At 36.0% G+C, this 14519-nt stretch overlaps 1 protein-coding gene across 7 annotated transcripts in view; it reads right to left on the minus strand.

Annotated features, from left to right (window-relative positions):
* Positions 1–14519, minus strand: part of RALGPS2 (Ral GEF with PH domain and SH3 binding motif 2) — a 128761-nt gene that overhangs the window by 30207 nt on the left and 84035 nt on the right. For all 7 annotated transcript variants that reach the window (XM_052800533.1, XM_052800532.1, XM_052800530.1 and 4 more), the window contains 4 exons: positions 5177–5314; positions 4178–4268; positions 1413–1480; positions 604–739 (listed from right to left, as the gene is read on the minus strand). In XM_052800533.1, the coding sequence (XP_052656493.1) occupies positions 604–739; positions 1413–1480; positions 4178–4268; positions 5177–5314 (433 nt within the window). The remainder of the gene's footprint in view (positions 1–603; positions 740–1412; positions 1481–4177; positions 4269–5176; positions 5315–14519) is intronic.

Below are 14519 nucleotides of genomic sequence, written 5' to 3' on the forward strand. Positions count from 1 at the left end.
CTTTCAATATCCTAAGGTATTTTTGTCTTACTATAACACTTACATAATTGAACTTTAGAAATGCATTCTAGCTCATTAAAGGGAAACTTACACAATATAAGTTAAGAGATCAATTACTGAATAGCTACAATCTTACATTTTGAAAAGATAACAAGGGAATTGATGACAATGTTCAAGATATTAATTAGAAGTACACCTATACAGAAAAAAACCTGAAGCCATTACTCTACAAAGTTATATGAAAGTCTGCAAAGGAGGTCTCACTATAAAAATACCAATAAAGCAATTATTTCATTTTGAATTTAAAAGAATTACACTGGCATTGAGTTGCTAATAAGTGATAGTTCTGTCATTCAGAAGAGTCTATTTTGGCTAACTCATTGGCTATTCTTATCATCATAACACCTGCACAGTCTTCCTACTTTGCCTAATTCTCTTTGGTTGGGATAGTACCATTATAGTTCTGAGCTTCCTCTTTTGCCACAAATTGGTCTCTAAGCAAAGTATTGTGTACAAATCATGCTACTTTTTAAAAGCAAAGCTTTTGTATTGAAAGATGATACAGCCAAAGCTTAGGACTTTCAGGTTAAATAAAATGCTGACTTGTATCCCAGACTGTGACATTTCCTATGTCCATGCGATATCAGGTTCCTAGGCGAAGGGGGTGTTGGTGGTAGCAAGGCTCCTTCAGCTGCAACATTTTTCCGTCCACTTTGTGGAGACGCTCCGACTTCAGAGCCTGGGTACAAAAAAAGACATTACTCCCAAGTAACTTTAAAATTACTGTCAGGGTTACTTCTCAGAAAATTGTGGAAGAGTTGCACAAAATTTCCTAAACTCAATTTGTAAGAGATAGCCTGTAATAAAACTCATTGATATACTCATATTGGTAACTAAAAAAAAAAGCATACTTTAGATTTTTTGCACAGGATTAAAAATAAACGCACTTATTTCAAATAGACCATCTAGTTACAAGTATTTTGTGTCCTAAAGGTTGCTGCGTTAGCTACATTGGCATTAAACAGGTCCCACTGATTCTACATTTTGAAACTCCTGCCTTCAGCCGCTTTTGACATTGATCAAAAATAATGTACTTCTTTGGAAGCATATTATCCCATGAAAAGTTTAGATGAAGGCCCTTCTGCCTAGACACAAGGGATGAGTATTTAATAGCTCTTCACCCCAAATGACACTAACAAGTTAGTGCCACAATACATACAAGAACCTAAAAAACTGACTCAATTCCTTGAAAGAATTTCTTTACAGATCACCTTTAGACTTTTTTATTACAAATATACAGTGTTTATACTTCACACTTCTTTATTAGCCTCAGGCAAATATTTTCCATGTTTGCAACTCAAAAATAATGCATTTGACAACCTCAAGTCTTCTCACATTTATTAAGCATTTACCTACTAAATCTTCTCTGGAAGCAGCAGAGTGGGGGGTGCTGGTCCCTGGTTCTATCTTTAATGAAAGTCTGCATTAAAGAAGCATTAAAAATTACTTTATCAGGAAATAGAAGCATACAAATAAGTTTTTGAAAAATTATTTCTTTAAATTGACAATTGAAAGCTGCCTGCTTCTATAATTGCAAGAAACACTATAAAGTTAATACAAACTGTGCATAGTTATCTTTAGCGCACACTATATCCAAACATTCTTTTTTTATTTCTTGGGGTGGAAAAAACCCTACTACTGCAACAGGGCCCAGGATTCAAAAAATTACATGCTAGCGCATAATGTAGTAAATGAGACTATTGCTTTAGTTCATATAGACCAGGACAGGTTTGCAATACCACGCTGAAGGAGGACGAGACTCAACAGCAAAACCTTGGCTACAGCACAGCCCTGCAACATCTTCTGCAACAGGGAACCTGATGCAGCTGGCACAGCCAGCCACAAGCAGCCAAACAGCCACCAGTTGCCTTCTTCACCCTCTGCGAGCAAAAGCTCAACATGAGCTGTTAACAAAGTGTGGCAAAGTCACACTGTGGAAGGAGCAGGGGAAAAGGCCATTGCTCTGCATTGGCACCACTCTCCAGAGAAAACATAGCCACACATAAGCCAGGACCTACACGGCCCTGGGACTGCTAACAGATACATGAAACTCAGTGGCAATACCACTGCTCTAGCATAAAAACTGGGAAGAATAAAAAGTATACATTTGCTCCCTCCACCTTAACTAAAATATTGATACTTACTGCACTTCATAATTTCAATTTTTCTATGAAGTGCACTGATGTGCCAGGCCAAGCCTTTTGTCTTTACTGGTCTAAAAGCCAAAATCCTTCTTTAGCATTTTGGAAAATCCATTATCAACTTGACTGTATCCATAATTCAAGCTTTTTCTAATGGGCACTTTTTAATGTCATTTCCAACAGTACCACAAAGAGGGCAGGCTCCAGGAGCAGAGAACTCCAGGAAGATCAAGCGTATCTTGTCCACACAGTTTGCAGAACTAGAATCTTTGAAATTAGCAGGGTTGGAAAAGCATCTACTTAATTTCGGGGAGAAAAACTTTGACATTTGACAGCTCTTCTCCCTCCCATCCCCAGACAGTTTAGCAGTGATTCATTGCAATTTTAAAAATTATTTTTTAAAAATAAAATAAAATCTTTTAGGAAGAAAAAATGTATTCAAGTCACAATGGCTGTTCTCCAACTTCAGCCTTTTTGCAGACACCTTAGGGGGATAAAAAGTAAAATAATCACTTACTTTAAGAATAGTTCTTCAAAATACAGTCCTCCCCCATAAAAAATTCAGTTTGGAGATGTACAAAACCCATAGGTGTAAAAACAGACTTTCTGAATAGCACCCACGTTTCTGCATTACATGCAATTGTCTCCATTTTCCTGCTATCAAAACAGGGGTTGTACAGGATGAACAGACTGTAGCTCCTTCAGCAACAAAATTCCCACTAGTAGTAAGTCCTACCTAATGAAGGCAGAGGAAGGTGGAGTGAGGAATTAATGAAAACAATATGCCACTAAGAGGCAGACACTGCAGTTGAGGAACTTGGGTTTGGGATGTTGGGTTTTTCGTTTGTTTGTTTGTTTTTTCTCCTTCAAATATTTGGCCACAGAACTGTACTCTCAAAATCAGGCTATAGAACATTTCGGCCAAAAGGTAAAGCCGGATGCTTGCGTACGAACATGCAGAGAACAATTTACAAGTCTTAGAAGCGAAGCCAAGCACCTAAGCCCTCGTTAACTGTTCTTTGATATAAACTGAAAGGTCCCCATTTGCTGCCTTTTAGTAAATCCAAGGTAGGGCTATTAAATGGTAAAGCATGTCTGTTCCTCTAGTGTGCACAGCCCTCCCACCATTCAAATGTAGCTACACAAGCAACCAATTCAACACAACCGAGGTGACAAACTTCCTGGGCAGGCAGGATGGGAATAGGTGGGGAACCTCTGCAAGCAGATCAGCCAATGAACAAAAACTTGCTTCATATGCAACAGATTTGCTTTAGGTTTTTTTCCTATCCTCAGGGCTTGTTCCTGTCTCTTGCCAGAGATTTCCATCCCCCAGTTTTGCTGGATGCCAAATCACTTAATACAGTAATAATCTTTTAATTAAGAAAGTAGAAACCTCTGGTTTCAGGTGGTATGCTGGGAGGAATGCATGGAGACACAGATGGACAATAACTTGCCTCTCAAAAATCAAGTGCTTACGTTTTACTCACACTGTATAACCTAATCAAAGAGAAAAATATAAATTGAAAGTGAAATATATGTGAAAGTGAAAGCCTTAAGTCACCCTCAGTAAGAACTTGGGACTGGACACACAAATTACTTTGTTCTGATGAAAAATGACATAAGCTATCTCCAATCATGGGATCCATCTTATTGACTGAACTGTGTTACATGTGAGCCAGAAGTATAGAGTCTCCGTTAGCAAACACTCAAAGAGGTCTGCAGATCAAATCAACAGACCAAACAGACCTGAAAGCTAGGGCTTGTTGCAGTCAGGCATAGAAAAGGAAGGAGATATGCCATCCAGCATGCTGAACATTGCCTTGAGCACAGGACCCTGCTGTAACCTCACTACTTGGAACTGGTGCATCTGAGATGCATAATCCCCCGATACAAGTGCAATCGTAAAAGTGACAGGCTTTGTGTTATAAAAGTTACTTTGTAACAAGTTACAGTCAGTTATAGCATTTCATACTTACTTGTAATTATCATCTTCTACAAACTTTTGCAGTTCTTCTATGTACTGAACCGAGTTTAGGTATTTTTGGACATGAGGCAACAGAGGAATATCTGGAGAACAGATGACAATCGTTATCACTGTACCATTCACTGGTAAGCAAAGTTATTTTCCAGAAACTACTTAAACAGAATCAGATCTCTTGCCTTTTTTTCTAAGATGGAGGTACAAACTACAGTCCCTACTGATGTTGAAATTTTTGTCCTTCATAGCAATTCTCATGTGTTGAGCTGACATTCCCCACATCCATAAAGCCAGGTATGTATCCCCCTAGAGCTGCTCTGCTTATCAGAGCACGCGTAAGGGAAAAATGAGAGTGCACCCCTGGCCAAACTGAAGGCCCAAACCTGGAACCTGGAGGGTTGTATCTGAGGACTCCTTCACAGCCCACGTTCTCATTATATTGAGCTTTCAGTGAAGCCACAATCCTGTGCTAATTCATATTACATCAGCACAAACACAGCCTTACGACTAAGAGAATTGTGAGGGAGACCACCTTTGAAGAAAAAATAGATTATCTGATCTATGAACAGAACTATACATGTCCAAAAGACAAGCTGAACGTATTTTATCATCTCCAGTAAAAGTACTACTCTAAAAGCAATCCTATTATTTTTAGAGTTCATAGTCATAAAATTATGAAACACAGGGATACAAGTTTATAACGCACTAGTAAAACTACTGTTAAGTACAATGTATTCCATATTTTTCATCAGAAAATATGTACTGCAAAAATGTGTGTGCTGTAAGAAAAGGGCAATTTTATTCTGTCTCCTCACGCTGATGCTCTGTCATAACCAACAATACCAGAATAAACCAGACTTTTGGGCTGAGAGGGTGAAGGAGAGTGCTAATGGCATTCAAATGCGTTAGGCTTTACTTACATTGCATTACAGAAGACAAACATTAAAGCTTTTAAAGTTGTTCTCTTTAATACTGCAGTATTTACACACTAGCTTACCATATTCACAAGACTGCTGTAGATCTGAGATAATTCGAAGAATGTTGTTCATTAAATTTGTTCTTTGCTCGCTTTCCAGAATGCTCCCTGTTGATGGGTAGGCAGAGTCAATATACGTCAAGTCTGACAGATAAATACCTGAATAAGATTAGAATGAAAAGTTTCTTTATTCGGTGTCTCACATGTAGCAGAAAAACTCACAAAACATTTTGAAGAATTTTGGCTTTCATTGACTAACACACATGCAGGCTTGACAACAGCATTACCCCAGCAGAGTATTTTGGATTTACCTGAGAAATCATTTCAACAAGATCTCCAAGAGCCTTCCTTCAGACCTCAAACAGTAATAAGGCTTGCACTTACAGGAAAGTACCTCACCATGCCACCCTTGTCTGGGATTGAATTTGCACTCTCCTCTATCACTTAATCCTTAGTTTTGTCAACTTTACCTCAGCTGTATTTGCAGATGCTGAGGGTATGAGTACAGCTAGGTTTCTGTGTGCAAGGTTTCATTCTCTGTATGACGAATCGCAGTGGGAGGCAGAGAGGATCCTTTCCTCCTGCATCGCACTAGGCATGTACTAGCTGACTTTGTCTTTAACAGTGTCATTATTTCTAAATCTGAAAGTAATTGCAAGGACATACACAACTACTCATGAATCTCATCATCTGTCATATTGCCAATTAATTATTCCCTTGACAAATATGAAGCATACTAAACACATGATCAAAATTCCCAATGATTTTAGGAAGTCTACTACTTCATTCCTCTAATTCAGTAATTAAAAAAATAATAGAAAGAAAAATCATATTATCTATAACTCTTCAAGCTGAATAGAAACTCAAACTCAACTTGCAGCAACATAGGAAAAGTTGACTAGGCAAAAAGTACACTCTGATTGAAATGTGGTATGAATCCCGCAGTTGACATTAACTGCAACTCCAAAGATCCAACAGCATTATAGATAAGTCTCTTCAAGTCTTCTACCTGCTTTCTTCCCCACCACCACTGTAATCTTACTACACTTTCAACCCCTTGATCATGTAGAGGAAAATTCTCCTCCTCACATACTAATGCTGTAGATAAACCCCTTATTTTAATTCTACATGCAATTCTATTTCTTGAACTTCACCCAAAGGCTAATCATTTTTGTCTCAACTAAATGAAACATATCCTGACCAACTCTGCTATTAAAAGGAATTGCGCTTCATCCCCTGCATCTTCCACAAGATATCCAAATTATAAAATATGCAAACTTAAAAATATTGTTTCAGAAACTTAATTCAGTAACAGGGAATTCCTAAAATTATATTTTGCTTCACCTCTCAGCCTTGTATAACCAAAATCATAACAAGAAGTTTGACTTTACAGGTGGAAGACTATTAATACAACCTCACAAGAACAGCAGTTGTGTTTATATAGCACCTAACCAGTACAGTCCTCAAATGTGAGTTGGGAAACTCTGGGCATCACTCCAAAATCAACACATACACACGCGTGTGTGCACACACACAGAAACAAATTAAAATACTTGTGGTTGAAAGGTGACATATAAAAAAGTGAATAAAAAGGTATTACACATGACCCGATATACTACTAAATTTCTCAGTTTTCTATTCTGCTAAAATCAGTTTATTAAAAAATAGAAAGGATAATCAGAAACAGCAGATAACCACATTTAATTGCTATGCTATCAAGACTGCATAAGCTGTCCCAAACCTAACTTTGCTAAGCAATGTCCAAACAGGCCATAAAAACCCCAAACCTGCTCAGTCTTCCACAGAAAGTAAATCATGCTTACTAATTATAATTAAGGAAATTCACTATGAACAGTCACCTGCAATATTATGCAGGATTTTATAAACCAATCTATTTGTAGGATTATCTTTCTGAATGACAGGCCTAATTAAGCACTGATTTTTTTTTCAGCTAAATCAAGAACTCTTCTGTCAACAGCTGTTCTCTAAACTTATTCAATGCATTTCTATGAAGTCTACAATAATTTTGAAAGCATACTAGGGTAATTCTCTTTCAAATGTAATTGGCACATGCTTTGTGAAGAAATTGAATGCACTTAAGCGCTGGCTGACTACTGACAGAACTAAAAACGGTATTCTGCATTCCTCACAGAGCATAAACTCTGTGGCTTTTGCTGCTTTTAACACCAGTCAGATATTATCAAATATTCTGATACCTACCCAAAACCATCACACACACAGTTTTAACATTTTCCACATGTATCAGAGACTTCATGCATTTAACAACTAGAACTGTTTCTTATTAAGTGAATGTCAAGAATTGAATGCGACATTCTGTTGAACATTCTTCTAGACTATAAATGGTTCATTTTTCCTGTTGTATCCAGCCAGGCTGCCCCTTTTATTCCCAGCAACACAAATCGAGTTTTATCAGCCTGAAAGAATCTTTCTTCTAAATGAAGCCCAGTACTGTAATAACTTGAAAGGCATCTTTAGTCAGCGTAGTAAAAATGTTTGATTTGTAATTGCCTGCTGAACTCTTGCACAGTCTGTTGCCATATGGTACCCTCCCTTCTACTGGCAAACAATCTTTCCTTGTTCCTAACTTCTCAGCCTCCCTACCCCCTCCTTTTCTGGAGGGTATGGATAGGAAATCCGAAGGAGGAGTTTCTTCTGCTCTCAGTGTGTTCGCGGTGACATCATAGGTGGGCTGAACGTCTAAGTCGAGTGTGTGTTTAAAAAAAACTGTCCAAAAGTGATGTATATGGAATCTGGGTCAGCTGTACCTAGTTAGTGCACTTCTGCATGTGAGCATAAAACACTGCAGTTTCAAAAAACATTTCTTTCTCTCTTCTGGAATAATACATACTGGAACATTACTTTTTCTTCTTTTTCAATGATTAATTAGCTTGGTTATCGTATGGAGAAACCCAATTCCTCAAAACAGCTTGGATCTAACAGAGAAAGACAAAAGCAGTTTTCAACTCCAACTGCAGATTAACAATCCACAGCATCGGGTAATATAGGAAGAAAAAGCAACTTGGCCTCTGGATTTTCCATCTACCACAGAAGCAAAACAGCTGCAAGATTTTTTTTTCTTGGTAAGTTTTAAAGTTATTCTTACTTGCAAGCTTAATTTTGAGCTATTTGTGAATTCTACAGACATCTCCCTCAACATACAATTGTGAAGAAACAAATCTTTCTCAGCCTGAGAAAAATTTGACAACTAAAATATAAAACCCACTTTTGTGGCATTTGGTAGACTTTGCAAACTTGGGAAGAATTAAAGAGTGCTCTGCATAAGAGCAGAGACTAACTCATTCCAGTTGTAAGGATGAACAAGTTTCAGTTGTTTAGCTGTAAATTTTCTGTAGATTCTGTTATCTACGGTTACAGAAAATTAGTACTACCAGATTCTTTGCTATGCATGTGATTTGGGTATTGTGAACATAATGTGAAATTCTGATCATACTAGAAAGCAAAAGCCAAAAATCCTATCAATTTCAGGGAAGTTGGATTTCACCCAACACCAGAGCATAGACCTAGCCTTACTAGGATGAGAAAATGGATACCTCAATAAAACCACTGTAAAAAGTCCCAAGTAAATCAATGCACATCTGTAAGTAGCAATCACTGTATATTGTTTCAACTAAATTTTTATTTATGGTACTTTTGAGCAGTAGAAGTAGTCCAAGTTGTACAACCAACCAAGAAACCCGAGTCATATGTTGATTCAGAATATAATCAAGTTTGTAGCACAAACAATTGTGCAGCTGAAAATCCAAAGACATTCCTGCAACAGGCACTAATCTCTTCCTTTAATAATTTGTTTAATGATGGGGAAGTTAATTGTACCTCAATTGAACAGCAGTTTGTTTCTAAATAAAGATTCATTTCATAAACATGAAATGCAACACTGTATTAAGTGGAAAATAGAGGGTTTTGTTACAGTTCTTTGAGGGGAGGGAGGAGGAAGGATGCAGTTCCAAGTCAAGGATTAAAACAAGAAAGATGTTTACAAACAGAAGACAAAAGTACTGATAAAAACCAAGAAAGAGTTGCTAATACATAATCTTCTACTTTTTGCCTTTCTTCATGCTGACTTGGAAATTAAAATATGGTGAATAGTCCAGAACAATGGAAAAGAATTTAAGTTACGTATTTGTATTAGCAAACTCTCAGAAATGTCTGACACATTAAGAGAGAATGAAGAGGGTCATGCTAAAAGAAGAGACCAAGTGTTACAGAAAGCAAACTTAATTAAGATTTAGTAGCTATGGGAGGCAAAAAAGTCTGAAGCAGTCTTGACAAACAAGAAAGATGGATCCTTTCCAAGTTCTTGAGCCCTTTTTCTTACTATCCTTTTGTGCTTCTTTACATATTAAAGAGAACAATCTAAACAACAACAAAAACCCCATTTGAAGCCTACATTGTGTGCTTTGGACACCGGTCTCCATTCATTCATGATCAGCCAAGGTTTTGATTTATGCTGCTTAGAACAATTCCTAAATCTTTCACAAATGAAAACAGCTGAGTCAATAATTTTAAAGCAATAAACTGGCTATGTGCAAGGTTTTAACTCTCCTTTGCTGTCTTCCAACTTCAGAGTTCAAATTTTGAAATGTTTACTTTAAATAACGGAATACTAATATTATGCTGTTGCCACAAGAATGGTCTGAAGTATGATGGAAAACCATGCCATTTAAAGTTTTACAGGGATTTATTTTGAAGAATGGAAATTCTGAACCTTTAAACTTTTGCCAGTAACTACATGGCTTTATCAGGTCTTAATTATTGTTTTACTGGGCTTAGTTTGTTTTTCGTAACATGCCCTCTTAGTCTGGTCCTTAAAATTCATATACCAATGAATGAAGCAAAATTTCCCATAGCAAACATCACTAGATGCTTAATCTCTTCAGTATCTGTTTTACAGAGAATTCTGGAGCCCCTAAACAACACTTCCAAATGCAAAATGCACCCTCCATTGTATCTGCCTGTTAAAATGGTGCAAACACACACACAATGGCTGCAAAAAAATGTAAAGGAACCCTCACATAAAAAAAACTTCACCAAAAAATCTGGAAATGTTATGATATTTTTTTCTGTGTTTTCAGGGTATCTAGTATGACAAGATTGACAAGTCTCTTCTGCAGAGAATTTCTAAGAATCTATAATTTCTAAAAGTGACACATTTTCAATGACTACTTTGAAAACCCCTGAAGATTTTTAGATTGCCTTTCCTAAAAGGAATCAGATTCCCACTAATCTCAGAGAAGCTGATTTCTGTGACTCAATACATTATGTATCTGACTAACAAAAACCAAGGATGTATTATTCCTGGATCCCAGTCAATACAATTGAAAGCAATCCTGTTATTTCAGCAGAGTGACTTGCTGGAAAAGCACTTGTTGATATAGGGGAAAGTAACTTACTGAACTACACAGATATATCAAAAATCCATGTGAACATTTCTCCTATAATAAGAGTGTCTTCCCCACATCAGTATTACTTCTAATGTTACGGACACAGTTTTAGGCTTAAAAAAAAATAAAAGTAAAAAAATCAACAAAAATATCTACTTATTCTGTGTAGAGATAGGGGAACATAGATGGTTTTATTGATTTTAGCTGCTTAGACAAAGCTTAACAGAAAATGCAGTATGTATAACATCAATAACAGAGCTTTCAGACTAACTGGTATTGTGTTCAGAGGATCTTTATTCTCAGTATTATCATTTGCTTTCTCAAAAAAACCCTGTCTGTTTCTCTTCCTGTTTTACATGTTCATAAATGGAGGTTTATAAGAGAGGGCACCATTGGTATTTATCATTTGACCATATTCTTTTAATAAATATTCTGAATAAAGATATGTACTGATACTGCGCTTTCCATACAAAGGGAATCCTATACTCCCATTTACCTGCAACATTTCCATTACATCCAGTCGTACGCTGCCCAGGGAGAAGCAGTCTTCGTCAGCTCTGAAAGAACAGATTCTAATTTGTGTTGTGGGTCCCTGAATTCTACATCCTGCTGAACATGAGAGTCACAGCAGTACAACAACGAACAAATAGTTTGTTGTGTAGAAAGTTAAAAAATGCTAAATACATGCTAGCTTCCTCACTTCTTCATCCCTGCAACTCTAATATTTGTAAGTCATACAATGTTTTGGGTGGTAACACAGCCCACATTATAGTAGCTTGTCAGTGAAAGTTAAAAATAGTAGTTAATGGTTTATTTTGCTCTCTTACATTGGAATTTTGTTCCTTTGAACACTTAAAAGTAATAACTTGACTAATTTTGGAAAAAAGTTGTTGTTTTTTTAAATCGGGAGCAGCCTGGAAAAAGAAAGCAAGCAGAAGAAAAGGAATGGTATTAAATGTAAAATGGTATCGAAGCCCTATCCACAGCTCCAAGTATTTCTGACAAGACGATGATGAAGTTTGTGTTGCTATGAATAGATGCACATTTTCTCCTCCAGAAGCAATAAAACATCAGCATGCCAGAACATACGTAATACAACTTCTACAGAAATCTGAGACCCAAAACTGGGTGACACAGAAACATGACACAACCAAGTGAAGTGACAGTCTATTCTAATTTAAAAAAACATGACAGTTCATAAAGAGTTAAATAACGTATTTTAAAGCAATAGTATCTGTAATCTCAATCTCTCACACTTCATTTCCAAGGTCTGCATTCAGGTATTTCAGCAGCTCCACTCACTACAAGCAACTCTAGACTTGCAGCAAGGGTTTGAGACCGTGGTTCTGTCTAAACTGATCCCTGAGCCTCAACTGCTTTATCTCATAACAGCTATGACACTACCTAAACATCTAAACCTGGGAACTTGTGACATGATATGTCTGATTAAAAAAATAAAACTATTTCCCAACTCTAATATTTGTCATTTTTAGGTCTTACATATTAGGCTATCATTCTGTGATACTTTGGATAAACAGTTTATATTTTTTTAAGCTGCTTGCCCAGAACATCAGGAAATTTCTGAAACAGTATTTTAATTTCCTTCTAAGCTGATTAAAACTCCAGGTAAATATCTTACTCAGAACCTATTATTGTATAACAAGTTAGGCATTAAGCTGCTCAAACATGTCAAGCAACATTGTAAGACATTTAATTTTTTCAATATCAAAATTTCCATGGAAGCATATATGTTCCCTACCAGGTAGATTCTCAGAAGGAACTCATCTCTGCTTATCTGAATGTCTCAGTTTAATACAAGACATTTGAATTATTTCAAAGTTCTAGGGCATAATCTTATGCAGCTGTTGCATTTGGTTATGCTATATTAGACCATTTTGTGGCCTGATAGCACATATGTAGACACAGAACTTCTAACTTTACCACATAAGTGTAAAAGTTCAAAATGAACACATATAATATTAAAAGAAAAGTAGAAAGCAGACTGCATCAGAATACATGTTCAGAAAGGGGGCTGCAGTGCAAAATGTTTCATTTTGAAAGATTCATTTAAGTTTTAATGTATTTCAGGGGAAAAATGTGTTGCTGTGGGGAAAATCCCCAGCCATTCATTATTTAAGTAACTGTATAGGGTCTTTAAAAACTACCAAGAACTAAAGTGTTATTCACCTTTTTGGACTATGAAGTAGCTATTATATACTGTGAAAATAGTAAAATACTGGACTTGTACTATGGCTTCATCCTTAACCATATGCCATGAAGTCACTTTCCCTGCATCTGCAAACACTGAACATAAATGTATTCAAAAATAATTTAGATGTGAAGAGGTTTCTAACTTCAGCCAATTAGTTCAGCTCATCCTTGTCAAGTTAGAAACCACACACAGACCTGTTTCCCATGCGTTTACCATGATCCATGTGAAAATTTAACCTAATGAACTTCTAACTTTGAGCACTGTTCAAGTGATTAGCATTTTAAATGTCTGAAATTACCAAAGAAAAATACACAATTAGCTCTGGAGAAAAGTAATACTTTTTCCTACTTTTTTTTTTTTAAACAGGAATTACACTTTCAGCAGGAAAATATTAACAAAACTTTTAATAAAGTTCTGTTTTCGAAAAAAAGCATTTACTAGTAGACACCAAAATACTTATTATTACATACTAACAGTAAAACATACAGAAATAAGTTTTTAAATACAAGCTTTCTCAAACTTTTATGTGTTCCCTCCGTTTATGTAGGGTAAGAAATGATTTTCAATATGTGTTAAAAGCAAGTGTTTTCTTCCCCTCCCAGAAGTAGGGCTTGCAATACAACTGTCAGCCAAACAAAAAGTTCTTTTCAGGCAACAGTGGAACATTTGATCAAGATTCCTAGATATAATTCCTGATTGCATGTACAGCATGGTTTGAAATTTGCAATTCACTGCTCTTAGTGAAAACAAAAAATAAAGACTTGATACGTTTACTCTGAGATTGCGCAGACATCATTTGTGGCAATAATATTAAAGCCAGTAACAGAACTGGGAGAAGTTACCTGACACAAAAGTCACCTTATCATTTGTAAACGTGAATGTAAAGGAAGCAGCACAGGTCTGTGTCTCCTTCAGGGTGACTGTTTCAGGATTGCTAAATTCACTTAAACTTGAACTTGACAGGAACAGCGTGAAAGTTAACTATCTCTGGTTTTACTTCATTTCTTTTCGTATCTATGCAAAGGCCACTGTACAAGGCCTTGTACAACCGTTAACAGTAGCATGGAAAGGAAAGCCAGATCAACAGCTGAGATAAGAAGAGTGATCTGCTTGACAAAGCAAAACAAAACATGAAACATGAGGGTTTTTTCCTGATTTAAGTACTACCTTTGTTTATCATCTCGAATACATAAAAAATAAAGTTAAAAAACAGGTCTCGCTAAGAACATTCTTGGGTCTTTATCATTGCATTTTAATTCTTTATATGAAGATAAAAGAAATACTTTATTTTCTTTAAAAGGTGAATGGAACACTTCAGTATGGTATTTATAGCGATAAAACCTGATGCTTCAGTGTTATTTGAATAAAAATGTTCTCAAACATAAAAAAAAATAGTGTGACAACAATTTTAAATGTTTATGTCAAAAGGCGACTAAGTAGGGACACACATGCAGAGCTAACAGCATTATTGGCTTTCCTTACAAATTTGTAGTTACTTGAATATGTGATTTTCTATGTTTAAGACAACTATCTTACACTATTCTCCTAACACTAATGTCCAAAAATAGTGTTAGATGTGTTTATTTTTCAAGTCTAATATATATGTGAATATATTAAATTTGAAAAATGTGTGTATATATTAATAGGTATGTATATAATATTTAACAGATTATATATCTACATATCATATATAAAGCTAAAAGAGGACCAGAAAGGCTTATATAATCCA

This window comes from Harpia harpyja, chromosome 11 (genome assembly GCF_026419915.1).
Source record: "Harpia harpyja isolate bHarHar1 chromosome 11, bHarHar1 primary haplotype, whole genome shotgun sequence".
Lineage (NCBI taxonomy): Eukaryota > Metazoa > Chordata > Aves > Accipitriformes > Accipitridae > Harpia > Harpia harpyja.